Below are 26,849 nucleotides of genomic sequence, written 5' to 3'. Positions count from 1 at the left end.
AAGCTCGATGCTCCCAAAGACCAACAGGTCGTGGCCAAGCCCTGGCTGGGGCCTCAGAGGCGGCGTGACCGTTTTAAAATCTTGAACAGGGGGACCCATCAGGGCGGCCCCTGGTTGACTCAGTTCTCCCTGATGGGCCCGGCCAGGCTGTGCTCAGCCTCAGAGACCCACCCGGACCTGGACTGTGACTGGCCCAGACCTTCACGCGCCTCTGTAGCGTGAGCCGCCAGCACGCTCGGGACGTGATGGAAACACCACTCTCGTCAAGCTTTTCCACACACCAGCCCGACTCCAGCGGCATCTGGCGTCTGGCACGCTGCGAGTCTCTGAATGCTTCCCACCCCTATGGGTCAGGGTTCCGGCAGGAGGCCGGGGGGTGTCTCAGGAGACTTGGCAGGTGTGCTGGGTGTGGGGCAGCCACACGGGGCGGCAGGACCTAGAGGGGCGCCTACAGGAAGGGCCGGGGCTGCTGACCAGGTGCAGCCTACCCCATCCCCACCCCTTCCCACCTCCGGCCTCTCCAGAATGCAAGCTCGTGGTCATGTTCCTGCACCCCTTCAGGTGCGACCACAGCAACGCTGAGCACCGCCTCCGGGAAAAAGTCCTGCTGTCTCATTAGCTGGAAGGTGCTGGGAGGCGGTGGGGAGGCCTAGGGTCTCCGCTGACCACACCAGCCTGTGTGCGGCTGGGCTGTGAGCAGAGCGGCCCCGGCCACCGAGGGGACAGGTGGTCCTTGGGTTCTGCCACAGCTACTTGGGACCTCTTGTCCGTGTGTGTGTGCACGTTTTAGTAGTGAAATAAACGCTCTGCTGCCAGTGAGACTGTTTCTTATTGCAGGACCCAGGACTCCGTGTCGGGACTCCTACACAAGAGCCTTGGGTACTAAGTGGTTCACGTTCCGTTTTTCCTCGGTGAGGGGCCCAAGGGGCTGCACAGGTGCACAACGAAAGGGCCAACCACAGAGACAGGCCTTTTAATTTTAAAATTACAGATTACACTTCCAGCTCCTTCTGAGAAGACACCAGCTTCTCCTCAAGAGAATATTTAGGAGATACTGAACATGAGTGAGTTTCCTCCCCCCGCCAGGCACCCAGGGACGTCCACTGCCCTAATGTCCACACCCAGGCTCAGTCCCCTGTAACCAGGGGCTGGGCTGTGCAGCAGGAGGGCATGGCCTCCTTCCTAGAGCAGAGACCGGGGAGTATACAGTGACCAGCAAGGAGCCTGTGGACAGGGGACTCCTGGGCGCCCACCCCTGGCCGTGGAGCCGCGAGGCCCTCCTGCTGGACTAGTCAGGGCTCTGCCGCAGGGGGGCCCTGCAGGAGGTCCCGGTCCAGCATCACGGGGCCCAGCACCCCGCTGCGGAAGGCCCGCAGGAAGTCTCGGGCGGCCGCAGGGTAGTTGGGCTGGACAACGTTGACGTCACCTGGGGAAAGCAGGAGGGCCCAGTAAGGATGGAGCCCCACTCGGGAGCTCTAGCCCACCCACCTCAGGCCCGTTCAGGTGGGCGCCTGCGCTGCACATTTGGGAAGCTGGAGCCTCCAGAAGCCACAGGAAGAGGGTGGGGCCGCCCCCCCCCCCCCCCCGCACACCCTGCCCCGAGCCCAAGCCCAGACCGAGAGCCCCTCCCCCAGAAGCTCCGCCCCCCGAGCCCAGCCTGGAGCCACCAGGTCTCACCAGTGCCCGTCAGCACCTTCACCTTCTGGGTCTTCCTCAGCTTCACAGCCACACGCTTTAGCACACTGGCAATGTCGTCGCAGGCCTCACCCAGGCCATAGTGCTGCACGTACCTGTACACAGGGCGATGGTCAGCAGCTCCACCAATGACCCCTCGTGGGTGCGGGTGACCGCCACGTGGACCTGGGGGCCTCACCGACACCTGCCTTCCGCGTGGCCACGACCAGCTGCCCGAGACCCACTCCCCCACCGGGGTCCTGGGGCGGCGGCCAGAAAGGCTGCTGCTCCCAGCGGTGTCATCCCCTGGCCCTGAGCTGGCCTCCCACGATGGCAGCCCGGCCACTGGCACACACTCAGTTTGCTGCCGAGGCTGCATTGGTGCCTCTAGGCGGCTGGCCGGAGATGGACGGCGGTATTCCCCACTGACTCGTGCTCTGGGCCTGGGGGGAAGAGCCAGCATGGGACGGGTGCGGCACATCAGAGGCTGAGAGGCCAAAGGAGACCAGCGTCTTCCACGGACACGTGCCTCCCTGAGCCCCGGGGCCAGGACCCCTGGACCAGCACCTGCGCTGGCCCCTCCCCCTCACCGCCCGCCGGGCAGGCAGGGCTGCGATGTGAACTGCAGCTGCAGAGTGGGGGAGGCCGGACAGGCCTCAGGCCTCGCGCCTGGACCCCACGTGAGCATCGGAGCCAATCTCGGAACGACAACCCCGAGGAATGCGCGTCCAAAATCAAACTTCCCAGAGCAGCAGCTGCGCGGGACCCTCTGTCCCCAAGAGATCGAAGGCAAGGAAGACTCCCACCCACACACGCCCAAGACCTGCCACCCGCAGGGAGTCGGCTGTCACGCTTCCCAGAAACACCGAGGACAGCGGAGGTCCAAACTGAATGCCTCGAACATCAAGCAAAACATGACATCTCAAATTCTACTTCCAGGACTTCCCTGGCGGTCCAGTGGTTAAGACTCCGTGCTTCCAGTGCAGGGGGCACGGGTTCAATCCCTGACTGGGGAACCAAGATCCCACACGCTTAGCCACGTGCAGCCAAAAAAAACCAAAACCCAAAAAAACCCACATATGTCAAATCCCACTTCCATGCAAATGGGCTAACAGGGACTGGGTCTACTCGCCACCTGGAATAACAAAAAAGGAAGAAACAACCAAAACTTCACACAACAATGGTTTTCAAGGCCCAGACATCAGGCCACAAAGAGTGTAGCCATGGGAAGGAGGAGTGCAGGGAGGGGCCCCGGGGAGCCCGGAGCGGAGAGACGGCGCTGGGGACCAGGGCAGCTGCCGGCTGCAGGCGAGTCAGACAGGGCAGAGCTGCCCAGGGAGAGGGCTCGGGAAACTGGCAGACAGCCACCCTCAGATGGTCAGCAGAGCAAGTTTCCCAAGGCCAGAGGCCAGGAAGAGCCACCCAAGAGGCAGGAGAGGAGCAGCAGGGACAGACGGAACCCAAGATCCACAGGCTGGGGAGGGGGCGGGGCGCCCTGGGAACTATTCCAGGCCCACCTGACAAACCGTAAAAGGAAGGCCCAAAAGGACCAAAGTGTTTCCAAATAACGGTCCCAGAACAGGAATATAAAGACACCTGTCACCAGAAAGGTCCGATTCACGTGCCTGCCCCCCGTCAAAAGCTGTCAGGTACACACAGCAGGAAAACAGAGCCATTACAAGGAGAAAACCAATTACCTGAAACTGCTCCAGATGTTAGAATTCCCAGACACTGAATCAGTTATTAGAACTGCGTTCCCTGTGGTTACAAAGTTAAGAAAACACACAGAAGATAGTAAAAAAAATGATCCAAATCGAGTATCTAGAGGAAAGCACTATGAAACACACACTCAGGGGATTAAAGCAGGTCAGATTCTGCAGCAGAGAGGGTGAGGGAACTGGAGAGCCAGCACTGCCGAGCCGGCAGCCCCTGCGGCCAGCGCCTGGGTAGTGGAGTCCTGGGAGAGAGGAAGAATGGCCAGAGATCATCCGAATGTGACACAAACTACACAACCACAGATGCGAGAACTCAAGGAACGAAAAGCACAAGAAACATGAAGAAAACCACACCAAGGCCCAGCGCCATAAATTGCTCAAAAACTTGATAAAGAGAAATCTTAACAGTAGCCAGAGGGTCATGAATACAGAGAACAAAGACAGACAGACAGACTTCTCATCAGGAACAACAGCCGCTCTGCGGGACTGAGGAAATCCGTCCATCTAGAATTCTACACGCAGGGCAAACGCCCTTCAAAAACTAAGGTGAGATGAGCACATCTTCAGACAAACAGCAACCTGCATCACTGTGAGCGTCACAGGAAACCCTCGGACAGGAAGATGGCCCCAGAGGGAGGGCAGGTCCACACACAGACGAGGAGCTGTGACTGGCGAGGCTCAGAGTAAACTGCCAAGATTGAGTCTTCACTTTACATCTGCGTGTAAACAAAGCTCGGCAGCATGTCTGCTACATAAAAGCAAAACGTGTGACAAGACCGGCCCAGAGGTGAGGGTGAGGAGAGTGGAAAAGCCCTCACACCACACTCGGCATTAACACCCCCGAAAAATGTTCTACAAACCCTAAAGCTACCTCCTCCAAAGTTACAGGTAACAAGCTGACAAAGGGGAATCATAAAACAGGCCAGAGAGAGAGAGGAAAAAAAGAACAAAGAATAGTTGGGACAAATGGCAAGATGACAGGTGTAAACCTAACATCAGTGATCACATCAGATGTAAATGGTCTACCCAAAATGAAAGCAGAGACGGTCAGACTGGGTACACAGCAAGGCCCAACTACAAGCAGCCGATAAAACACATTTTAAAAGTAAAGACGCACAAGCTCAAAGTAAAGCGACAGGAAGGATGAGCACACAGACACTCTCTTGAAGGATAAAGGGGGTCACGTCCTCAAACCACCAGGAGAACCCAATGACCCCCTGAAGCTTTCCACCCCCGACAACGGAGCCTGTAAACTCATGAGGCAGCTGCTGCCAGGCCAGCGGGGAAGAGAGCAGCCCAGGCGGTGGTGGGAGAGCCCGTCTCCCCACGGGCAGCACAAACAGGAAGAGAGTCAGGAACACAGAAACAAGGAAGGAACAGGGACCGAACAGCAATCAACCAACAGCAACCAAGAAGAAAGAGAACAGAGAAAGTCAATGAAACCAAAAGCTGGTGCTTTGGGGACAGTCGATAACCTGTGACTGATGTCCTCAAGGTGATAAAGCAGCGGGTCCCCAACCTTTTTGGCACCAGGGACCGGTTTCGTGGAAGACAGTTTTTCCACGGACGGGGTCGGGGGGGAGATGGGGTGGCTCAGGCGGTAACACGAGCGACGGGGAGCGACGGGGAGCGACGGGGAGCGGCAGAGGAAGCTTCACTCGCTCACGCGCCGCTCATCGCCCGCTGTGCGGCCCGGTTCCTAACAGGCCACAGACTGGTACCGGGTCCCCTGGGGGTTGGGGACCCCTGTGATAAAGGACAGCTCTGGGGCCCCAAGGGACACCAGCGCTCACACCGTCCTCAGCAGCGAGAACGAACCGACCAGATGTCTGCACAATGAAACCTCCCAGTGGTGACCAGTGTTAGAACACGGATGAATCCCGAGACGACGGGGCCGAGCAGGGAGTCCGCACCATGTGGCTCCACTCGTGAGATTCTAGGTGATGGGAAGCAGATGAGGCAGGAAGGGGCGGGGAGGAGGGGCTACAAAGCAGCATAAGAATTGGGGGGGTCTTCTGGACTGTGTAACGCTTTCACACGTCTATTAAACTGTACACTTTAAAGGACTGCACACTGTCTGTCTACAGTACTTTAACGGTGCTGTTTTTTCAGTCACGTTTGTCTGGGATGGGAGAGAAAGGGCCCGCCTTCCCACACTCACCCCAAGAGCTGGCGCTTGTTGAGGGTGTAGAGAAGGTAGTCAGCCAGGGTCTCCTCGCCCACCAGGTGGTCCAGCACGGTTCCTGGGAACGGGCAGCAAGGGTGAGCGCACACACGTGCCGCTGAGGAGGCCAAGCCGTGGCCTGACCTGCCCCCACCAGCCCCGCCCCACCTGTTAAACAGGAGGAGGGCGCCCCTCCAGGGCAGGCCAGGAGGACTGGTGGGGTCAGAGGGTGCAGAGTGTGTCACCTGTGAGCCAGGACCACACACGCTGCCCAAGACATCCTGCACCACAGCTCTGGACATCTCTGTGGCAGCCAGGCCAAGGCTGGCACGAGGCGCCCAGCCTGGGGGCCTGCGGGCCTAATGTGGGGGGCTGGCTCACCACACAAGGCCAGCTTCAGGCCTGTCTCCACGCTTTGGATCCGGGGAGCCAGCACCCCGGGGGTGTCCAGCAGGAACATCAGCGGCCGCTCACACACCTGTGGGCATAGAGGGCAGTCGGTCAGCCGCTCGAGCAGCCTCAAGCAGCCCCTCCCGCCAGGCCCTCTGCTGGGCCCCACAGGCTTGAGGAGGCCCCAGAGCCTGCCCGCCAGTGGCGTCACTGCCACCAGCTCTCAGCTACCCCACAGGATGCCACTCCCGCATGACGTGGAGAACGAATAAGAGCAGGAACCCAGCAGCTGCCCTCCTCCCAGGAGGACAGGCTCTGCCCTGACCCTGTGTGCCCTCGGGCAGCTTCCCTCACCTGTGAGACGCGGTGGCACCTGTGCCCTCCCCCAGGCTTGCTGTGAGGACTGGGGCAGCGCTTGACAGACAGAGCAAAGGGAAGGGGCGGTGGAGGCCCGGCGGCCGAGGGCCCCTACCTGAATCCTGGACATCACAGCTCTGGTGATCCCAGGCTCGCCGCCCACCCTGGTGGCTTTTCCTGCAGGATAAAAGAGGGTGTCAGTGTCTGTTAAACACACAGGCAGGTAACCTACAGAATGAGCAACGACACACGTGGAGACCCGGAGGGCCCCTAACACCAGGAGAGAACTGCCTCCCGGCCCTGAGAGTGGCCCAGCACCTGCTGAGCAACGGCCGTGACGTCTGGACCGGAGCTGCCCGCCGCCATCACCTTCCTCCCTGCAAGACCGGGTCCCAAGCATCTGCCCCCACACCACCCAGAAGAGCCTGTCGGTGGGGCCACTCCTGACCAAGAGGCCGCCTGTGCTCTGAACACTGGCTGCCCTGGGGCCCAGCTCAGGGTGTGTCCCAAGCAGTTTCTGCGCCCTCTGCTGAATCAACACAAGAACAAAGGGACACATGCATCCGTCGGCACACGGATGGATAAACGAAATGTGGTCCGTCCACACCACAGAGTATTATTCAGCCCGAAAAAGGAAGGAAATTATGAATCACGCTACAACACGGATGGACCCTGTAGAGTTAGGCTCCATGAAATAAGCCTGACACAGGTCAAATCCTGTGATTCCAGTTATGTGACACCGGAGCTGTCAAATCCATACAACAGAAAGTAGACCAGAGGTTCCCAGGAGCTCAGGAGGGCGGTTACCATTTATGTCTAGAGTTTTCGCTTGAGACGGTGGAAAAATCTGGAAATAGGTGGTGTGATGGTTGCACAGCACTTAACGTACTTAATGCCAATGATGTTTTTTTAAAGCCACAACTAAAGAAAAATAAACAAAACAACAGCTGACTATAACAGCTTTCCAGTTGGCAGCGAAACAGCCCGAGATGACGGTCTGGCACTGTTCGGGCTTTGGGGTGGTTCCCGAAGGACACGCTCATGCAGACTTGGTCTCAAAAGTTGAGAGGCGTGGGACAAGGACACAGGTCTGGGGCCCCCCCTTCCCAGGTCCCGGCCTGACGTCTCACTCCACGTTTCCTACACACCTTGAGCACAGCGGGTCAGAGACAGATAAAAGAAAGGACGAGATTACCAACGTTTGGAAAAGTCATCGCATATACTAAACACTATAATTAAGCATTTAGTTTTGAAGAGAGAACGCGAATGAAGTATAAAATGTATAAGGGAATGACTGTGTCTCACCAGCTGACTGCATGCCAGGCTGTCACCTCCTCCTGGTGGGAAAAGACCCCCTGACGAGCTGGGGTCTCGGGCTCTGAAGTTCGTCCCAGCACGAGAACCAGAGCCTGCCCCGGGGAACTACCTTTCCTGAGGTGCTGCCTCCGCAGGGAGTTGATGAGCGACGACTTGCCCACGTTGGGGACCCCAATCACCATGATGCAGTACTCCAGGTTCTGCAGGCGCGAGAGCAGGGATCAGCGGCCCAGCCAGAACCCCCAGACCCACACACGCCCAGGCCAGCTTAACAGGAAGGACAGTCGCTGCACTGGCCCTGCCCACCCACCTACTGAGACCCGGAGGACAGGGGGCTCCCCAGGCTGTGCTCAGCAGCTGGGTCTGGGGCTCCCCAGCGGGAGGGACGTCCCACAGCTGGCACTGGCCCACCACCAACCTCTCCTCGGTGATAGCGGTAGCTGCTCCCAACCAACTCCGTGACCTTGGGGATTATCTGCAAGAAACAGACCATAGGCACTTTCCTGGGGGAACTGGCCACCCTTAGCTTCTGGAGGTGGACACTCCAGCGCCCAGCACCGGACAGCTCAGGTCCAAACACATCAAGGTTCAGGCTGCGCTACGGCAGGCGGGGGTGGGGGTCGCCTGTGCCCCACCTCGTCCCTCCACCAGGAACCAGGACAGACCCCATGGGGCGACGGCTGTGACTGCCAGCACCTGCTAACAAGATGCACGTCAGCCGGTGAAATTCTCAAATACAACTGGGAAAACAGGCACTAGACTCTCCACAGGCCCTTCCACCTTATGACCCCGGAACGTGTCTCGCAGGCTGACTCTGCTCCCTTCCCACCATCAGCCGTCAGGCCCGTGCTGCCCTCGGCACCGGGAGATGAGCGTGCCCAGAACCCAAGCAATTACGGGTCGTCTCCGACACTGTGCTTCTTACGGAAGCACAACCTAATTCGTGGCATTTCTTTTTTTTTTTTTTTTTTTTTTTTTTTGCGGTACACAGGCCTCTCACCGCTGTGGCCTCGCCCGCCGCGGAGCACAGGCTCCGGACGCGCAGGCCCAGCGGCCATGGCTCACGGGCCCAGCCACTCCGCGGCACGCGGGATCCTCCCGTACCGGGGCACGAACCCGCGTCCCCTGCACCGGCAGGCGGACCCCCAACCACTGCGCCACCAGGGAAGCCCCGTGGCATTTCTTTAACGTATTTAAGCAGAAGCATTAGAGCACAAAACAGAAAAAAAACCCACCTGCTTGATATTTTCATCCTTCACACAGTTGGTAAAAATGACATTTTTTAGGCCTTCTCCTTCTAAGTGTTGTATAATTTTCTGAAAGAGACAAGACGAAATTTCCATTTTAAACACTAAATGAAGACATGGGCAGTGTCATACGCTAAAGCCCAAGATCTGCTCACCAGCCCAGAGCCGTAGCGGCCGGGGACTCAGGGAGGAGGCTGGGCCCACCGGGCAGCGCGAGGGGCAATGCAGCACCAGGGACAGGCTGCCTGAGGAGACGTCCAAGGAGGGCAGCCTGGCCCCGGGGTGGCCCTGGGCGGCTGGCTCCATGTGAGGACACAGGGAGAGGAGGCCACACCAGGTCATTCCAAGTCACTCCCAGCACTGGAACTGCTCAGCGCTGGTCTCTGTCTGGTCGCACCGCCACGCCCACTCCTAATGAGCTTCCGCACAACAAGCTCCACTGAAACTAAGCTCTGAACCCCATCCGATTACAAAGTACAAGGAATACTTTAAAAGCCCCAAAGTAAACTCAGGTTAATATGAACTTACTGGCCATAACATGAAGCAAAATCAGCGCATGACTGATATTTTTACAACCAGTATTGCACTGTTTGATCAGCTACTGATTTACTTAAAGGAACAAAGAAATCGTTCACTAATTCATTTAGTTCTACTCATTTATGTTATTTGTTATGAGGACGCAGATTAAGGTCAGGCCATCACAAAGACACATGTGAAGCTGTGCTTCAAGTGTACAAATTTGCACGGGACGCTGCCACCCACTCCACAGAGGCAGACACAGAGGGGCCACCCTGGGGGCTTCTCCTCTCCTCTCCTCCCCAAGCCCTTGGCCGCAGCACCTGAGAGGAGGGGCAAACACCCCAGCCGCCTCCCACGGGTGAGACCCCCCCTACCCCCGTGTCCCCTTGTCAGGCCACCTAGTGTGCCCGTCACTCCACAAAAATCAGCATTTTGGAGCAGGAACAACTGAAGGGTGATACGACCCAAGTCTCAGCGAAGCAAAGCAGCTGAAAACTTGTGATCACCAGTAACTACAACTGCCCCTGCAGTGAAACCCGTGGGGTTCTGTTCTCAGAGCGGAGCGCGCTCAGCAGGAGGGATTTCAGTGAGCAGACGCGCAGCCCGCACGGCAGGGGCCGGGTCCTGATGGGCGACGTCTTCCGCTCAGGTTCTCAATGAACGAAGCACCCTGTGGTTTCAGCACTTGCGTTTCCCTGGAAACCGGGCGCTACAGGCCTGTGGCAGGGGTTGAAATAACTCAAGTACCACAGCCAACTAGGAAACCAGGGACGCGTTCCTGCTGCTGTGAAAGGAAAAGCTCCACAAAAGACAAAAACTGGCTTGATTTCAAGATCCTGAAACCTACTCTTTACAAAGGATTTGGTAACAGCAAGAAAAGCAGAGAAGAACACTTCACAAGTAACATTTCCTGAATCTTCACGTTTCTCTTACTCAGGGACAAGGCGAAACATACCCCCGGCCTGCTCACTGTATCCCCATCCCGCAGGGCTCAGGGAAATCCCCTAGCTGCTTTGGGCCACCCACCCTCCAGCTTCCAGATCACTCGGTGGGCAGCAGGCAGCCCACAGGTCAGCCAGGGGTCTGGGAAGCCATGGGGCTGGCCAGAGAGGACAGCAGGGGCAAATGCAGCCACCAGGAGGCCTCCAGGCCAGCGCTGTCCTGGGGACGGCCACTCACCTCATGAGGCAACAGAAACGTCAGCAAATGAAAGTGAAATAAAACGCGGACGTCGGCCTCACAGCAGCAACTACGACCCACGTGCTCACAGCCTCGCGGGTCCAGCAGCCGCCACGGGGGGCGCTCGGCTCCGGCCCAGCCGCACCTCCCGGCCACCTGCTACAGGAGGCACACGCTTCGATCACTTGGATCATGAGTTAAACAAAGGGTAGTTTGCTAAAGCCGGCAGGCCCGGGCGGCCTGACACCACGTCCGCCCAGTGATCCGGTCCGACTCAGGGGCGCTCATGCTGAAGGCCCTGCAGGGCATTACCTGCTGCTCCTTCATATCCGCCAGGTCCATCTTGTTGAGGACGAGCAAGTGAGGCTTAAGCCCAAGGGTCTCCTGAAACAGAGGGTTTCGGCCTGAAAGTGGGATGTGGCAAAATTAAGGCAAAATTCCTTCAAAGCTTTACCAGCCAATTAATGTACTTTGCCTTGTCTCGTTACGCAGACTGGACCACCTTCGAAAGGAAACCTTCAGAAGGCACAGGGCAGAGGAAGCCCGGTCTGGGAGCAAGCGAGCTCGGGCCAGCCCAGCCTCCCAGCCTCCCACCAAGACCAACCCCCCATCGTGCCTGCCCCGCCAGGGCCACGGAGCCACTGCAGGCCCCTCGCCACTTCCTGTGGACAAGAGGCAGAGCACAGACAGGGCGGTGGCTCTCAAGTGGCTTCTCAAACAGGAACGACGGTGGCAAAAACAAAAAACAAAGCTCACTGGAAGGTTTTACGACTAGGCCATTGTTCAGTTGCCAAAATGATCTGATGGCTCAAAAAAAGTCCCTCCCACAGAGTCCTACCTAGTACATGCCAGACCACCGCCGCCACCCTCTGGAGTTCCCACGAAGACCTCCAGTGAGCCTGCCTCCTTACTGCCATGGGCAGGCCCTCTTTCCCTCAGCCAGGGGCCCTTGGCGCTCACTGCCAAGTGCCACCTCCTGTGACACGGACCCAGGCAGGAGGGAGGTCTGTCTGTGTCTTCATCTCGTGAGCACTCGGCCCCTACCTGGTGCTTGTCTACTACGAGGCCAAGGCCTCAACGTGCCCTGGGTCTAGGCACCCAGTCAAGTGCTGTGTCCTCACCCACACAACAAAGGGACTTCCCGTAAACAGCCCTCTTCCCTCAGAGGTTAACCAAGCCTGTGCTAATTCATAACGCTGAAAGCCTCCAGACTCCCTCACAGCGCCGACCTGGAGGAGAAATCAGAACGTCTAGAGACTAAAGGAGCAGAGGTGGCTTCTCATCACAGCACACGGAGCAGTAAGGGCAGGTTTCATTGTTTTTCAATAATCAGACATATAACTGCCAGTAAGCCCTTCTGACTGGCATGAGGTATTGTACGAACTGATACATTTAGCCTACAGTAGAGAAATTCCCACAGGCCTTTGAAACAGAGAAAACAGTCCCTCGCCCTCCACCCTAGAGATGGCAATGACTCTCAAGCCAACACCTTCGCCATACAAGGAAAATCTAAACACAGCTCAGATAAGTACAACAAAAGCAGGCTCTGAAAAGTATACTGAGCGAGATGGTTACATCTTGCCAATCCACGCCTCAAGTACAGCGGGAAAAGTCTGGTTGGCAGGAACGTTTTAATGGAGGTTTTATATCCCACCTGGACTGGGTTGGAAGGCCTGGGCGTGCCAGGCAGAGGTCTGAGAGAAACGATGCCACCTGCGTATCAAAGGGGAGCTTTCTGGGCCCCACAGAGATTCTGGTTCACTGGCCTGTAAAGGGGCCCAGATATCGGTATTTTCAAAAGCCTCCTGGGGGAATTCTCGTGCGGAACGAGGACTGAGAACCACCGCTTCAAATGCCAATAATTATGACAGGTGACGCCGCTGACCACTGTGGTGCTGACTGGACCAGAGCAGGGACCAGAGGAGGTAGACGGAAACAAGGTAACAAGCCAGGAACGCCTCCTGCTTGACTCAGGAGGGTCTCCCCTGCACTACAGTTCTGCACCCAATGCCAATGGGGCTGGGGGACGTCCCTCACCACCAAGCAATCCTCCACCACCACCAGCTGGGTCCTAGTATTCAACTCAGTTCTGCCACTATCTACCTGGAGATGACATCAGACCCCACAGGTTAAGGGCTCAGGACTGCTACCACCCCCCACTTCAGACACCAACTGCAAGTCGAGGTTGTCACCTGGTGACAACCAACATGCTGTCTGACCAACGGGCTATGGAAGGAGGGTTCCCACGACCCCCTCCTTGGGTCCTAGCAATATCAGTCTGCCAGACCGGCTCAAAGAATTAAGAGAAACATTTTACTTACTAGATCAGGCTTATTATAAGAAGACCTAACTCTGGAATAGCCAGATGGAAAACATGTATAGGGCGAGGGACGGGGAAGGGACCCGGAGCTTCCATTCCCTCTATATGCCACTATGCCTGCATCTCGACACCTCACCAACCCAGAAGCTGTCCCCAGCCCACCCCTCAACCTTTTGGGTTTTTACAGCGGCTTCATTACACAGGCAGGACAGAATGAATCACTGGCCTTGGGTGACTGAACTCAATCTCCAGCCCCTCTCCTTTCCGTAAGGTCAGAGGGTAGGACTGAAAGTTCTAAGGCTCCCATATCAAGGTTGGTTCCCCCAGCAACCAGCTCCCCACCTTAGGTGACTTAGGGTCTTTTCCAAAATCACCTCATTAACATAACAAAAGACACCTTAAGGAGCTCCTCACTTAGGAAATTCCAAGACTTTCAGGAGCTCTGTGCCAGAACCAGGACACAGACCAAATACGTGTTGCTTATTATAAGTCACAATGTCACAAGCACCAAAGGATATCCGGGCATCATGGACCTCGATGATACAGTCCACCAGCTTTAGGCTGCTCTGCATCTTCTTCAGCCCTGGAAAACAGAAGAAGGATGCTTAAGGGAAGAAAGGGGTCCATGGCCTTTTAAGAGAGGTAGAAGATTTAAGTTGAACTGTCAAGAATGACACACCATCATAAACAACCTAAAATGAATACATCTGAGTGCAGTGCTCTACTAAACAATAACTGTGTCTCCTTCAAATTCAACCCTGGTGGCTGAGGAGAGAAAGTTCAGGTCCCTGCCTGAGGGACACCTGCACATCACAGGGTGAGGTCAGAGCCCATCCGTCTACACCACTTCCACAAGTGGGCGACTCTAGGTGGAATATTTAACCTCTATGGGTCTTTATCTATAAAGCAGAGAAACACTGACTAACTGACTCATGGGGCCCTCAATACTGTGTGGAGATGACGATGGTGTAGGTACCAACCTCAGCCACTCACCCTGGACGACGCACACACAAGGCACTGAACTCACTCCGCACTAGGAACACAACAAGGCTCCTCTTCTGCGGCTCAGCAGTGACACCGCCCCTCAGCCTCCCCTCCCACAGCCAAGCCCTGTCATTTATGCACATCCTCAGACATCTCACCTCACCCCACATGCCGCCCCCCGCGGGCGCCCCGTCCCTCCCGAGCACCGACGCGCGGAGCATCCGTCACCGAGCCTGGCAGAGCAGGCGCCAAATGGGGGCGGGAGCAGGGGGAGCGTGGCAATCCGTCACACGGGGAAGGGCTGGACCCGCCCTACATGTCTTCTTGGGACCAAACTTTGACAAATAAACGGTAAGAAACTCCCAGAGAGGTTTGGGCGGAAGACAACAAACTCGATCTACGTCTCAAAGGTTTTGAGGTGACTGAATAGCTGAATACAACTTGTAAAGTGCTTTCCTACCCCTACTTCATCTAGTCTCCAAAGTAACGTCAGGAATTTATCTTTTCCAAAGCAGATGTGTATACTGAGGCTTCAGGAGCCGAGTGGCAGAAGGGCCTTGCGACCCCCGCCCTCCCCGCTCGCGGGCGACCCGCGAAGAGCCGGGTAAACAGCGTGGGCCCCGCCGCGTCTCGCCAGACCTCACCCTTGGCCATGTGGCCCGGGAACCAGCGCGCCACGTCGCGACCGTCTAGGGGGAAGCTCTCCCGCCAGGCGGCCCGGGCGGCGCCGCACAGCGCGCGCGTGGTGAGCCTCATGGCGCCGCGTCCCGAGCTCCGCGCAGCGCCGCGGACCGCTCCATCAACGGACTTCTCCGCCGGGCCCGCGACCCACACAAGGGTTCCGACGCTCCAAGCTTCCGCAGCGCGGCCCGCGCGTGCGCGAACGACTCTGCCTCTAGCGGCGGACCCCGAGAGGGGGCGGGGGCCCGTGGGCGGGGCTATGAGCCAGGGGCGTGGCTCCGAGCCAGGGGCGGACCCACGCAGTCCCGGGGGTTATCCGGGTCCAGGGTTTAGTAATTCATTAAATTAAAAAATCCTGGTTCTTCCTAAGCGTATCCTGAGCATAAGTAACAAAATTTAGCAGTCCGGTGTCAGTTTGGTCCCTTTTTACAAACTTGGTCAAAATTTTTCAGATATTTAACATTTAACTTACAAGTGTAACATCCTTTTCTAAGTACTCTGGATTTTAATGTAACAAACAAACTCTTTGCAAAAACTGACTGCAGTTCTGCTAAATTAAACCTATTAGTACAAACAGCCTCAAAATTCCCTTCACTGTTCCAATACTCTGTATAAATGTAGTCAGATTTTAACTTTTTTTTTTGGCGGCGCAGCATGGCTTGCAGGATCTGAGTTGTGCAACCAGGGGTTGAACCTGGGTCATGGCAGTGGGAGCCCAGAGTCCTAACCACTAGGCCACCAGATTTTAACTTTATATCTCAAGTCTGAGTAACTACTGACTGCACTTCGAGTTACAAGAGTATGACAATAATGTAATTTTTTATTTTATTTTATTTCTTTTTGTCTGCGTGGGGTCTTCGTTGCTGCACATGGGCTTTCTCTAGTTGCGGCGAGCGGGGGCTACGCTTCATTGTGGTGCACGGGCCTCTCACTGCAGTGGCTTCTCTTGTTGTGGAGCACGGGCTCTAGGCATGTGGGCTTCAGTAGTTGTGGCACATGGGCTCAGTAGTTGTGGCTCATGGGCTCTAGAGCGCAGGCTCAATAGTTGTGGCACACGGACTTAGTTGCTCTGTGGCATGTGGGATCTTCCCGGACCAGGGCTCGAACCCGTGTCCCCAGCATTGGCAGGCGGATTCTTAATCACTGCGCCACCAGGGAAGCCCTAATGGAATTTTTTAAAGAAGCTCCTAAAACTCCAAAGATGTTCAGATTCTCAGCACAGAGATATCATTACTGTCATCTTGATGGCCTTAAACCTCCTAATACTCAGAGCTAATGGTTCCTGGGGCTGAGACAAGCCCTCCAGGTGGCTGACTGAGACCATCTGGGCCTCCTGCCAGGCCTCCCAGCACCCCTCCTGAGCCAGCCCAGACAGTCTGAGTCCTGCACCCAGACTCATGAAACCTGAGACATCAACAACACAGAACTCTGTGCCTGATGCACACTGTGTTCTTCCATGGCCCTAGGACCAAAGAACGAAAATAAAAACCCTCCTGAAGCCCAGATTTCTCTCACAGCTGTCTGACAGGCAAGTGCCCCAAGTGAGACAACTCCAGGGACACAAAGCAGTGGACACACAGACAGACCTCTGGGGGCAGAGGGAAGGTCCCTGGGACGGCGATTTGACCCAAGATGAGAAGTCGATAAGAAGGTGCCAGGATGGAGGATGGAGGGCGTGTCTGGCACCACAGCCCAGAGCCTGGCCACTTGGGGCTGAAGAGAAGCCCAGAGGCAGTTCTCCAGGCATGCATATATTCCTCCAGGGAGCCAGGGCCCCAACCCGAAGCAGGACACACCCTGCAGCCCAAGGTCTGAGGAGGGTCAGGAGCCACTGACCTCGAGGTGGGTGCCAGGCCGGTGGGCGCCAGGCCGGTGGGCCCCGTGCCTGCCACATGGAGTCCCGGCCTCTGCAGCTCCTGCACCTTCCTGTACAGGCTAGCCTCCAGCTGCACCGCCTTCCCGGGACGGTCCTGGAAAGATGCCCAAGCTCTGCCGTGGCAGCCATGAGACTGGCCATTGCCACCCTCACCTGAGGCTTCTGTCCTTTCCTCAGTTGTGAGATGGGGGCCGTGCAGCCCATTCCCTGGGGCTCTGAGGATGCAGTGAGGGAAGATGGGAGGGTCTGAGCACAGCACCCAGGCCCCTGACACACTCCCCACCATCTACCCAATCACTGCCCAGGAGACCCTGACACGCTCACCCCAGCGCCGCCCAGGGCACCCTCACACGCTCACCCCAGCGCCGCCCAGGGCACCCTCACATGCTCACCCCAGCGCTGCCCAGCGCACCCTCACACGCTCACAGCAATGCCGCCCAGGGCACCCACTCCTCTGCACCCTTCAGGCCTCACTGTTCACCTCCTCCAGAAAGCCCTGGGCCCTCGGGTCAGAAAAGGGCGCCCCCTCCCCCGCGCACTCCTGTCTCACACTCACTGGCCCTCGCCCAGACCGTAGGGCAGCCAGTGCCTGAACAACGGGGAGGTCCACTGGCTCTGCTGCCACCAGCAACGAGAATTCAGACACCCGTGAACACACCCAGGGTCCAGGGTGGCCGGGGTAGGCGGGCCACGTGCTGGGGGCACAGGGCCCTGCAGTGACCGGAGCCCGGGGCACGATGAGGACAGAGCAACCCATGCTGCAGCTCCGAGGCATAAGGACGACTCTGGACAAAGGACACTTTTACACAGTTTATGTTCTTCCAACCACAGCAGCAGCAGCATCCCACCCCTCCCTTCTCCAGGAAGACTTAACGCTCAGCTCAAGCTCAGCCCTGGCCGGACTCCAGCGACTTGGGAAAGGAGGGAGCTGACCCCAGTGACATTAACATCCCAAATCCCAAGCCCGACTGAACCTTGTCCATCAAAGGAAAGGGTGGGGCCAGCCTCCCCGGGACCCGAGAACTGGGGGAGCAGAGCCGAGCTCAGAGCCGGGCTCAGGCCGCTGTGCCTGCGAATCCCACAGAGCGATGAGCCGGTCAGCCTCCCTCCAGCCGGACAGCAGAGCTCCGTGCGTGGTGGAGTAAAACGTCCGGTGTGTGGCTTCCCCTGCAAACAGGACCTGGAGCTGCAAAGAAGGGTGGGCTTAGGGTGGGTGCCAGGGGTCGGCCACAAGCCTCACACACTCCTCCCCAAACACAGAGCGAAAAACCAAAAAGACAGAAATCAGCAGGAAAAAGATAAGAAAATTCAAGGGCCAACTCAGAAGCCCACCATCCAACCAGAAATCCAGAAAAAGAAAAAGGAAAAAAAAAAAAACCACGGTGAGGTAATTCAAGAGCATCCCAGACGAGTGAATGTGTGCCAGAAGGCAGCGCCGCTGGGCTCGGAGTGAGCGTGAGCGCGGGGCTTCCTGCTCATTCAAGCTTCCTCAGAGATTTGAAAACCAGGTGACAGGGAAGAAAGGCATCAGAACGGCCTCAGGCTTCCAGCAGCAACGCTGGAGAACGTCTTCAAAACCCTAAGGGACATGGCTCTCCAAGTAGCATTTACACCACAACGTGGGGCTTTACACGGCTGTAAATCCTTGGACACTCCTCCCACAGAAAGTGCGGTCTGTGTCCGGCCCCTTGAATCTGGGCGGGTTCCTGACCACTTTGTCCAGCAGGTGTGGCAGGAGTGGTGCTTCCTGACTTCCCAGCTCCGTCACTAGAGCGATGCAGCTGCCCCTCCCCAGAAGGCCTGCGCTGGAGCCCCAGGCGGCCACAGGGCAGCGTGACAGCCACCACTCTGTGAGGAAGCCACATGGAGAGGCCTGGGGCAGGTGCTCCAGCCAGCGTCCCAGCCATGCTCAGGACAGACATGAGAGAGGCAGCCTCACATGACCCCAGCCCCAGCCCTGAGTCACCCCAAGCCCGTCATCTTCCCAGCTGAGACCCCAGATGTCGTGGGGCAGAAACAACCGTCCCATGGTGCCCACCTACAGAATCCATCGGCCCAGAGAAGTGGTTGTTTCCACAGGATGTGTCAACAGTGAGTAGCAGTCTTAGCAAAATTACTGCGTCACACCTTGGAGGGTGGGGAGAGGTCTGAGGGCTGGGTGGGCAGATGAGTGCAAGAAAGCTAAAACTTTATGTGCTATGGTGAGAATTCAATCAGCGATTCTTAAAACTGAAAAATCAAAGAGCACTTAGAGGGACTTCTCTGGCTGTCCAGCGGTTAAGGCTCCACGCTTCCAGTGCAGGGGGCGCGGGTTCGATCCCTGGTCAGGGAACTAGGATCCCATGTGCCTCGAAGCGCAGCCAAAAAAGAAAAAGGCTTAGAAAACTGAACACAGAATGTTGGATGATGTGGAGCAACTATTGTGAATTTTTAAGTGTGATAACAGTGCTGTGTCCTTGATCTTTTAGAGACGCACACTGAAATAGCTGCAAATAAAATGACATCACCTGTGGGACATGCCTAGTAACAGGTATGGGTGAGGCCAGGGCAGTGGGACACCAGGAACAGACAGCTGTGAAGCTGGAGACAGGAACCCAAAGGTTCTGCCAACCTTTGTAACATTTAAAGTTTTACACAGTTAGATGTTTTGTAAAAAGTGGTAGCACTATAATGGAAAAGAAACTGAGAAAAAATACGTGTGTGTGTGTGTGTCCGACTCACTTTGCTGTACACCTGAAACTAACACAACAATGTAAACCAACTGTACTTCGATTTTATAAAACGGCTTTAAAACAGTGGTAGCATAAGCCTGTTATTTAGAGATCAGAATCAGCCTGAAGAACAGTCTGGGAAGGGGCCACGGCATGCCCCCCACCAGAGTGCTGTATTTTGTTTATTTTATTTTGTTAGCCAGCACCATAGAATCCTCTGACGCTTTAAGCCACATGTATGTATAATTCTGATAAAAATAACACATTGTAAAATTACTGTTAGTTTCAAAAAGAAAATGGACTCTGAGTCTCGGGGCCCCAGCCCCCCACTTGATCGCACCCAGCATCCCTGGCCTTCGTGGGACCTATCCCGGGTCCTGGGCCTTCAGCGGGACCCCAGTGCCCTCGCCAGGCAGCCGCGTCCTACCTGGGCACCCCTGCCGTCCGCAGGGAGGGGCTGGGCCAGCAGGTCCAGGTCGTCCCCGGAGCTGCCCACAGCCACGTAGCTGTAGGAGCCCCGGGTGTATGGGGCACTGTGCCAGCGGGACCTCAGCACACTCCTGGGTGCGGGGAGCCGGGGATTCCCTAGACCAAGAGACACTCGCATTAACAAGGAGCCTCTGGGGCTTCCCTGGTGGCGCAGTAGTTAAGAATCCGCCTGCCAATGCAGGGGACACGGGTTCGAGCCCTGGTCCGGGAAGATCCCACATGCCGCGAGCAACTAAGCCCGTGCGCCACAACTACTGAGCCTGCGTTCTAGAGCCCGTGAGCCACAACTACTGAGCCCGTGTGCCACAACTACTGAAGCCTGCGCGCCTAGAGCCCATGCTCCGCATCAAGAGAAGCCACCGCAATGAGAAGCCCACGCACCGCAATGAAGAGTGGCCCCCGCTCGCCACAACTAGAGAAAGCCCATGCAGCAACGAAGACCCAACGCAGCCAAAAGTAAATTAATTAATTAATTAAAAAAAAAAAAAAAACAGCAACGCCAAGGAGCCTCTCACCTTAAGGACTCTTAGCAGCTAAAAGCGAGAGATACTGCCCGGGAGAAAACCAAGGCCCAGAGGGTGTTAGTAAGGGGCTCCCCACATGAGGCCCTAGAAGCAGAGCCCCCGACAGGCACCGCCGCCTTTCCCAAGCCTCAGCGTCTTGTCTGTGAAGCTCTGACTAGGAACAACTGCGTTCATCTTGGTGGCAAATTTTAGAAAAGAGAAGTGGGAAGTGTCCCTCAGAGACAAGAACTCTTAGTGATGCACTAATGGGAAGGACAGTCCCCGGACACTCAGGGCTGAACCCAGTTCCTGTCTGGTGAGAGGTCTGGTTCCTGTCAGAGACCAGCCACCAGGGCAGGAGGCGGCATGGCCCCTGCAGTCGGTACCTGTCACCCTGCGGAGCACCTGTGTCAGAGACAGGAGCACGTCCTCGTCCGATAGCGTCTCCATGAACTCAGACTCGAGCCCTGCAATGAAGCCGCAAAGCACCTGGCTGGCCCTGCTGGAGAGAAGCAGCGCTGGGACCAGACCCGCAACACCCAGACGGCCTCCACCAGGGCCAGTGGCTCCGCCAGTGTGGCCGCGAACTCCCAGGGCCCCTCGACATGGGGTCTGCAAGGTCAGAACTCTCGGGGCACTAAGACGATTCCTTCTGTCTCCACAACTGAGCGCCGGTGGGGACGGCCACCCCCAGCACATTCGGGGACTCGACAGGACCTATGAACAGAGCCGGTGACTTCCCTGCCACCCACACGCACTGGGAAACGCCCCACCACTGCAGTGTCCCATGAGGCAGCGAGTCACTAACCGTATCAAGTCCTGACCCTCGGGTGCGTGTCCTCCTAATACCCTGCGTGACGGGCCGGAGGGGACGGGGCACACCATGCGGACCCTGGCTCGGCTGCCAGGGGCATTCGGGCCTCGGTATCTGGCAGACACTTTCTTGTAAATGAGCAAAGTGTGTCTCTTACAAGGAAAACAACTGCAAGTATTTATTACACGTTCCAGGTCCCAAGAGATGCTGACAAGCTGCACACAGTGGGTCTCCATCTGTCCCTGCAAGGGGTGGGCCCAGGGTGTCTGTCTCACTACTCAAGGTGCCCTTGGGATCCCTACCCATTAAAACTCTCCAGAAACACCTCACAGAGAATCGACATAGCGCTGGGCCCCACGCAGAGCTCACACCAGGTTTCCTTGGAGAAACCTGGGAAGAGCACGTACCCGAAGGAAGGCAGGACCCAAAAGCCAACAAGCTTCTTGAACCAGGCATCCTGCAACTTGGGGGCGGCATCCTCCAGGGGCGACGTCTCCCTCCACACCACCTGGATGTGCTGGCAGTCTGGCTGCCAGAAAGGCTCCTCAAACTCCAGGAAGATTTTATTGTTGGTCCCAAAGCCTATTTTCCTGATCGCTTCCGCCTTCTCGGTGGGCAGCGGTGGCTCAAAGAAGGTGTCCAGACGTTCTTTAAGAAAACCTGGAATTCATAAGTAGACTCGGTTTACACCACGTCAATCGCTTAAACCAGAACTGACAGCCACAGGAAGGCACCCTGACCCCGTCACAGGAGTCAGAGAAAGAGGTGTCTGGGACCCACGCAGGCTGGCCATCGGGAATCCTGGCCAGCACCTCAGCGGAGGGACACAACAGGCCCCCGAACACCTGGCCAGGCAGGAACAGGTCGCATGGCCCCCGGACTCCTCTGTGGGGACAGTTCTCCCCCCTGAGCCTTCTGCCGCTCAGTCTGCCCAGGGTTAGCTTGGAGGGGCAGCGAGACGTACCGGCTTTACCCAGAAGCCACCTGAAAATTAAGCAGGTTCAGCCCAAAGTCAAACCGCGAGGAGATGAAACATTCGCAGCACAAGCCAACCTCGCAGGTCTGCAAGAAAAGGGCGAACAACCCCACAGGAAACAAGGCACCAGCCGTGAGCATCCACAGAGGGGACCGTCCCTCCACGGCCGTCCTCTCAGTGCAGAGCTTCAACTCAGTAGTTCCTGCTACTGGAATTGATCCTACACATATGTGCCCACAAGTGTTTTTAAACACACACGTGTACAACACTGTGTGCAACAGAACAAGTGAAAACCATCTAAACTTGCATCAGTATCAAGTAACGACACCTACATACGAGAAAACACAGTGTGGCTGTGAAGAACAAACGGGACAGGTGCCTGGCCCCCTGTGAACAGTGAGCACACAGCCGCAGCGGTGCACCTACTGCAGCAGCTTCAGTGACCACGACCACAACTGTGCATGAACGAGGCCGTCCACGTAAGAGAAAACACACCACGATAGACCCGTCTGTGCTGATTCGGAAACGAAGGAGCAGCAGAACACTGTGCTGACACGTCTGGTGTGCTTCCACCGTGGGAAAAAGAAGCCGGCACTGAGCAAGCTTATCCATACCCAACTCTGCGAGGGGACAGGCGGGACCTGCGGCCACCGCCCTTGGGGTGGGGGTGGGGGAGGTGGGCAGAGACTCTTGCCCTTCATCTTCCATCCACTCTGGCACCTGCTAGCTTTGTGAACTTGGGCAATTAAGTGGCTCATCTCTGTTCGCATTTGTCCCATGGGGATGGGGCGGATGTGTCCCCGGCTGCCTCAGGAGTAAATGAGATGAACAGGCACAGACTTGCTTTCAGCCATCTCCACCTTTTACCCAACTGCCCGCTCCTACTCCAAGACTTGCGTGTGAAGCATCAGATCTGGAAGTAAATAGGATTATACACACGACTCCTTCCTCGATTACCACCGGGACCTAAACTCGAGACCTGGCTTTCACGCCCTCTCCACCGCTAAGGAAGCAGTTTGGTGAACCTCCCAACCTTTCCATAAATTACCTCCAAAGGGAGCAAGACACTTGCTGCCCTGCATTTTCTCTTCCTGTGAAACTTTATTCCAAAGCACTCGACTGCTACAAAGCACAACCAAGTAACTCTGTCCTAAACTCAGAAAGAAAACGCAGGCTTAGCAGCCAACAAACGCCCCAGAGCCAATGAGGCTGAAGAAAGCCAGAGGCCAGGGGCCCCTGGGATGGGAACTGGAGAGGCTTTACCTAATGGCACGGTGACGACCACATGGTGCGCTGGGAAGCAGCCTCCATCCTCACATTCCACCAGCACCGGAAACGTCTCCCCAGGAGCAGAAGCTTCCTCGAAGGACCCATCCCAGTGAATGGTCTTCACTGGCTTGTTAAAAACCATCACGTCCTTGGGCAAGGAGGCCATGATGCGGTCTGTGAGTCCTTGGTAGCCTCTGGGAGAGACAGAGGTGTCCCGTGGTTCGACCAGGCCCTGGAGGTGAGTCTCTGAAACAAGCCCTCCAAGCTCACACCAGATCAAGGAGCTGCAAGGGTCTGTGGTCTTGGCCTGGGGGCCTGGCTCAGCCAGGGAGGAGAGCAGGGAGGGAGGGGGTCTCATGGGAGGATTAAACGAGCAAAGGGATGCGAAGCTGCCTAGGTAACCTGTGGAGAGCAGGTTCCTCCTCACCAAGCCCAGGGCTCTTGTTCTGGGCATCTGCCTGGTCACAGTGCCCTCCCTGTGCAGGGCAGTCCTGGAGAGTCTTGTGAGTGCCCCATGGGGGAACAGCCACACCGACACAGAGGAGGGCCTGTCTGCCCATCTCTGAGGTCGAAGCCCCCGCACAGTGCTTACAAGCAGGAGGCCTCCTAAATGTGGGAGGAACAACGCATTACAAGATGCATTTTCTTCTTCTTTTTTTTTTTTTTTTTTTTTTTTTTTTGCGGTACACGGGCCTCTCACTGTCGTGGCCTCTCCCGCTGCGGAGCACAGGCTCCGGACGCACAGGCCCGGCGGCCATGGCTCACGGGCCCAGCCGCTCCGCGGCATGTGGGATCTTCCCGGACCGGGGCACGAACCCGTGTCCCCTGCATCGGCAGGTGGACTCTCAACCACTGCGCCACCAGGGAAGCCCTTAATCTCGTTTTTGAGAACAATTCTTTTCTTTTTCGTAAGTGAGCAAAACTAGGGAAGTAAATGACCAATCTCCCTAAAACAGGGAAGACAAACAGCCCCATGTCTCTCCCACCCATCCCCTGCCTGCCAAAGCTTGGCCTGAGGTACGGGTAGGGACCCCTGGGAGGCACGGAGGGGTCTGGGTGGGTGGGGCGCACACATACCCAGGAAAGGTGCAGTCCAACCCTGGTAGCACAGCGTACTCCCCGAAAGGTGCGAGGGCCACCAGGTCCATGCTGTGGGTACCGCTCACACAGCACTCCACGTTGAACAAGTTGTTCAGGATGGCCAGCTTGAGCCTCTTGGTCTCCTCCTCCTCTGTCCAGCCGGCCATGTGCTGGCGGATCTCCTTCTTGAGGTACTCCCCGACACTGGGGGCGGGGGTCTCAGCCGCATGCAGGAACTCCCTGGTCTGGTCTATGAGACTGTAGAACAGTCTGGCCACCTCCGCCACCAGCTCAGGGCTCACACTTCCCCCGGAGCTGGCATAGGACACAGAGGGCAGGCCCACGTGACCCCCAGTCTCGATCAGCTGGTTCTCCTCCGACAATGCCTTCTCCCCCAGAAGCCCGTACTTGGCAGCCAGCTGGAAGACGGGGTTGCCCTGCGAGGGCCCATGGATCCAGTGAGCGCCCACCTCCACCACACCACCTGGGAGGGAGCAGGAGAGGCCACTGTGAGGCTCCCTCACCTGAGCCCTCCTTCTGTACACGGAGCCCTGCCCTTCCCAAATATGCTTTGAAAATCAGCCGGAGGCCCGCACGGTCCCTGAGGACCACAGACTCTCCCGGCAGGGCCCATCAGACCTAGTTTAAGAGGAACACCCGGGAGGGGCGACCTGGAGGCTGGAGGGGGAGCCACCTGCGGGGCCAGAACCGGGGGCAACTGTGCATTGCCACGGGTTCCCCATGCACGGCAGGGGCCGGCCCTGCTCATGCGGGCAGCTGAGTTTCGGGGACCAGTGAACTTTGGTTAATTAACTGAAGCAGTGCGAGGATTCACTCAAGGGGCCAGATAAGGGTTCCGGGTCGCTTAACCCCGGACGCAGGCAGAGCCAGGAGACGGCAGAGCTCTGGCGGCACGGATTGGGCTCTGGGAAACGGGTCCGGGAAGGAGTTCCGGGAAGGAGTTCCGGGAGGGCTGTTACCGAAGCTGCGCTCGGAGCGGATGCGGCCACCGGCGCGGGCCGTGGCCTCCAGAACCCGCAGGTGCGGGAAGGCCGGGTGGCAGCAGAGCCTCTGCGCCGCGCCCAGCCCCGCGATGCCGCCGCCCACCACCAGCACCCGCGGGCCGCGGCCAGGGGCCTCCGCCTGACGGCCACTCGACTGCATCGCGCCGTCCCGGGTAGTTCCCGCGCGTCCCCGCCGCTCGGAGGCTCAGAGAGCCGGGAAGAGACACGAAGTTGGCCCGGGACGCGGGGCGGGGCCGGAGTTTGAAGGGGGCTCGGGGCGCGGGGCGGGGCAGAAGGCGGGGCCAGAGGTGGACAGAAGCTCAGGGCGCGGGGCGGGGACACGGGGCGGGGCAGGGCACTTGGGGCGGGGCCGGAAGTGGATGGGGCGCGGGGTGGGGCCAGAAGAGGAAGGGGGCCCGGGGCGGGGCGGAAGGCGGGACTGGAGGTGGAGCAAGGGGCGTGGGGCAAGGCTGTCCCCCGCGTCGGCCCCCCTTGGCTCCGCGCGCCCCTCTGGTTTGGGCCTGTGGCTGCCCCTATGGGTCTGGCCCACGCCCTAGGATGGTAGCGGAAGGCCGCCGGGGAGGGCGAGGGCGAGTGCGGAAGGGTCCGTGAGTATCCCCCGGTACCGGCCGGTGTGGGCAAGCGTCCCCACCGAGGGAGAATCGGGGCGGCCGGCTGGCCAGTCGGGTTGTGTCCCCTTCCTAAGAAGACGTGGGGACGGCGACCAGAAGGCGGAGGAGGAGCCTCCTAGCTTCAGACGCGGAGGCGAGCGCCGTCACCTCCCGACCCGGTGGAGCGCGTGGACGGTGGGTGCTGAGATGTCAGGGCGGGACGGGGAGAAAGCCTCCAGGCGACGACACTTTTGTGTGTTGTGTGTGTGTGTATATACACAGTCACAAGTCTACAAACACAGGATGCAGCACACATAAAGTACAAAGTTCAAGATAAACGGTAAATGGAGAAACAAGTCTTACGTCCCCCCCTCCCCCTCCGGCCCCAGGAGAGGAAGACATATTCAAGCCTGCGTTATTTCTGGAGAATTCCTCCAGTTCCCGCAGGTCTCCCCTACTGCCTTGCAGGGATTAGAAAGCTCCTGCCTTCTGCTAAAAGGGTCCTCAGGCTTCCCTGTAAACCCAGTTAGGGCACATCATTCCTTCTCAGCCACACTTGGGTACCGCTGCTCCAAACCACAGCACACCCGTGCCTCCGTGGACTTTCCGTGGCCACCTGTTCCCTGTGGGGTGAGGGTAGTCAGGGAGGGGAGCTAGCTCCCAGGCTGGGTGGGTAGTCTTTCTGTTTGGGGTGTTCCTCCTTCTCCAGGAGGAGCCCGTCTCGCTCCCTGTGTTGCCCTCCTCAGCCATATATTCTTGTTCTTGGATTCACTTTCCTGTTTTGGTGAAGCTGAAAAGAGGTGTCTGGGAGATCATTTTTTTAAAGATATTGCAAAGCTGAAAATGTCTTCATTTTGCTCTCATACTTGATTTGTAGTTTGCCTGGACATAGAATTCTAGGTCAGAATCCCCTTCCTTCAAACTCTGAAGGCATTGCTCCCTTTCTCTTCCCTCCTAGGAGTGCTGTGA

At 57.3% G+C, this 26,849-nt stretch overlaps 2 protein-coding genes across 10 annotated transcripts; both read right to left on the bottom strand.

Annotated features, from left to right (window-relative positions):
- Window positions 1-953: 953 nt before the first annotated feature.
- Window positions 954-17,286, bottom strand: MTG1 (mitochondrial ribosome associated GTPase 1). 4 transcript variants are annotated; one of them, XM_032609156.1, is made up of 12 exons: window positions 16,980-17,286; window positions 16,384-16,517; window positions 13,401-13,465; window positions 10,875-10,979; window positions 8,853-8,933; window positions 8,036-8,092; window positions 7,727-7,817; window positions 6,416-6,477; window positions 5,935-6,031; window positions 5,551-5,632; window positions 1,678-1,790; window positions 954-1,426 (listed from the first exon to the last, which is right to left on the bottom strand). In XM_032609156.1, exons 1-12 carry the CDS (start codon window positions 17,264-17,266, stop codon window positions 1,293-1,295), a joined length of 1,308 nt encoding a protein of 435 aa, XP_032465047.1. In that variant the 5' UTR covers window positions 17,267-17,286; the 3' UTR covers window positions 954-1,292. The 4 variants fall into 4 exon arrangements, with proteins under 4 accessions (XP_032465047.1, XP_032465049.1, XP_032465050.1 ...); XM_032609158.1 differs by lacking the exons at window positions 16,384-16,517; window positions 16,980-17,286 and adding an exon at window positions 14,511-14,750 and having other exon boundaries at window positions 10,875-10,966; window positions 13,391-13,465; XM_032609159.1 differs by lacking the exons at window positions 16,384-16,517; window positions 16,980-17,286 and adding an exon at window positions 14,511-14,750 and having other exon boundaries at window positions 1,700-1,790; window positions 10,875-10,966; window positions 13,391-13,465.
- Window positions 17,219-25,538, bottom strand: PAOX (polyamine oxidase). Of its 6 annotated transcripts, none has more exons than XM_032609152.1 (8): window positions 25,246-25,538; window positions 24,263-24,749; window positions 23,180-23,379; window positions 22,965-23,066; window positions 21,348-21,600; window positions 20,513-20,628; window positions 19,562-19,719; window positions 17,372-17,609 (listed from the first exon to the last, which is right to left on the bottom strand). In XM_032609152.1, the coding sequence occupies exons 1-8, from the start codon at window positions 25,427-25,429 to the stop codon at window positions 17,406-17,408; spliced, it is 1,704 nt and encodes a 567-aa protein (XP_032465043.1). In that variant the 5' UTR covers window positions 25,430-25,538; the 3' UTR covers window positions 17,372-17,405. The 6 variants fall into 6 exon arrangements, 4 of the variants coding, with proteins under 4 accessions (XP_032465046.1, XP_032465045.1, XP_032465043.1 ...); XM_032609153.1 differs by having other exon boundaries at window positions 20,513-20,625; XR_004346320.1 differs by having other exon boundaries at window positions 17,474-17,609; window positions 20,532-20,628.
- Window positions 25,539-26,849: the final 1,311 nt, after the last annotated feature.

This window comes from Phocoena sinus, chromosome 16, assembly GCF_008692025.1.
Source record: "Phocoena sinus isolate mPhoSin1 chromosome 16, mPhoSin1.pri, whole genome shotgun sequence".
NCBI lineage: Eukaryota > Metazoa > Chordata > Mammalia > Artiodactyla > Phocoenidae > Phocoena > Phocoena sinus.
The sequence above is the reverse complement of the archived record's forward strand: the minus strand, read 5'-3'. Positions and strand labels throughout refer to the sequence as shown.

Coding starts and splice junctions, on each gene's coding strand:
- MTG1 (XM_032609156.1), bottom strand. CDS start 17,266: ATGCTGCTGCTGCTGTGGTTGGAAGAACATAAACTGTGTAAAAGTGTC. Junction 16,518..16,979: donor TACGGTCTGGGCGAGGGCCA/GTGAGTGTGAGA, acceptor GCATCTTTCCAG/GACCGTCCCGGGAAGGCGGT. Junction 8,093..8,852: donor AGGATGAAAATATCAAGCAG/GTGGGTTTTTTT, acceptor TGTTTCTTGCAG/ATAATCCCCAAGGTCACGGA.
- PAOX (XM_032609152.1), bottom strand. CDS start 25,429: ATGCAGTCGAGTGGCCGTCAGGCGGAGGCCCCTGGCCGCGGCCCGCGG. Junction 24,750..25,245: donor CCGCTCCGAGCGCAGCTTCG/GTAACAGCCCTC, acceptor GCTCCCTCCCAG/GTGGTGTGGTGGAGGTGGGC. Junction 20,629..21,347: donor TGGGTCCTGCCTTCCTTCGG/GTACGTGCTCTT, acceptor GCTTCTCTCCAG/CAGGGCCAGCCAGGTGCTTT.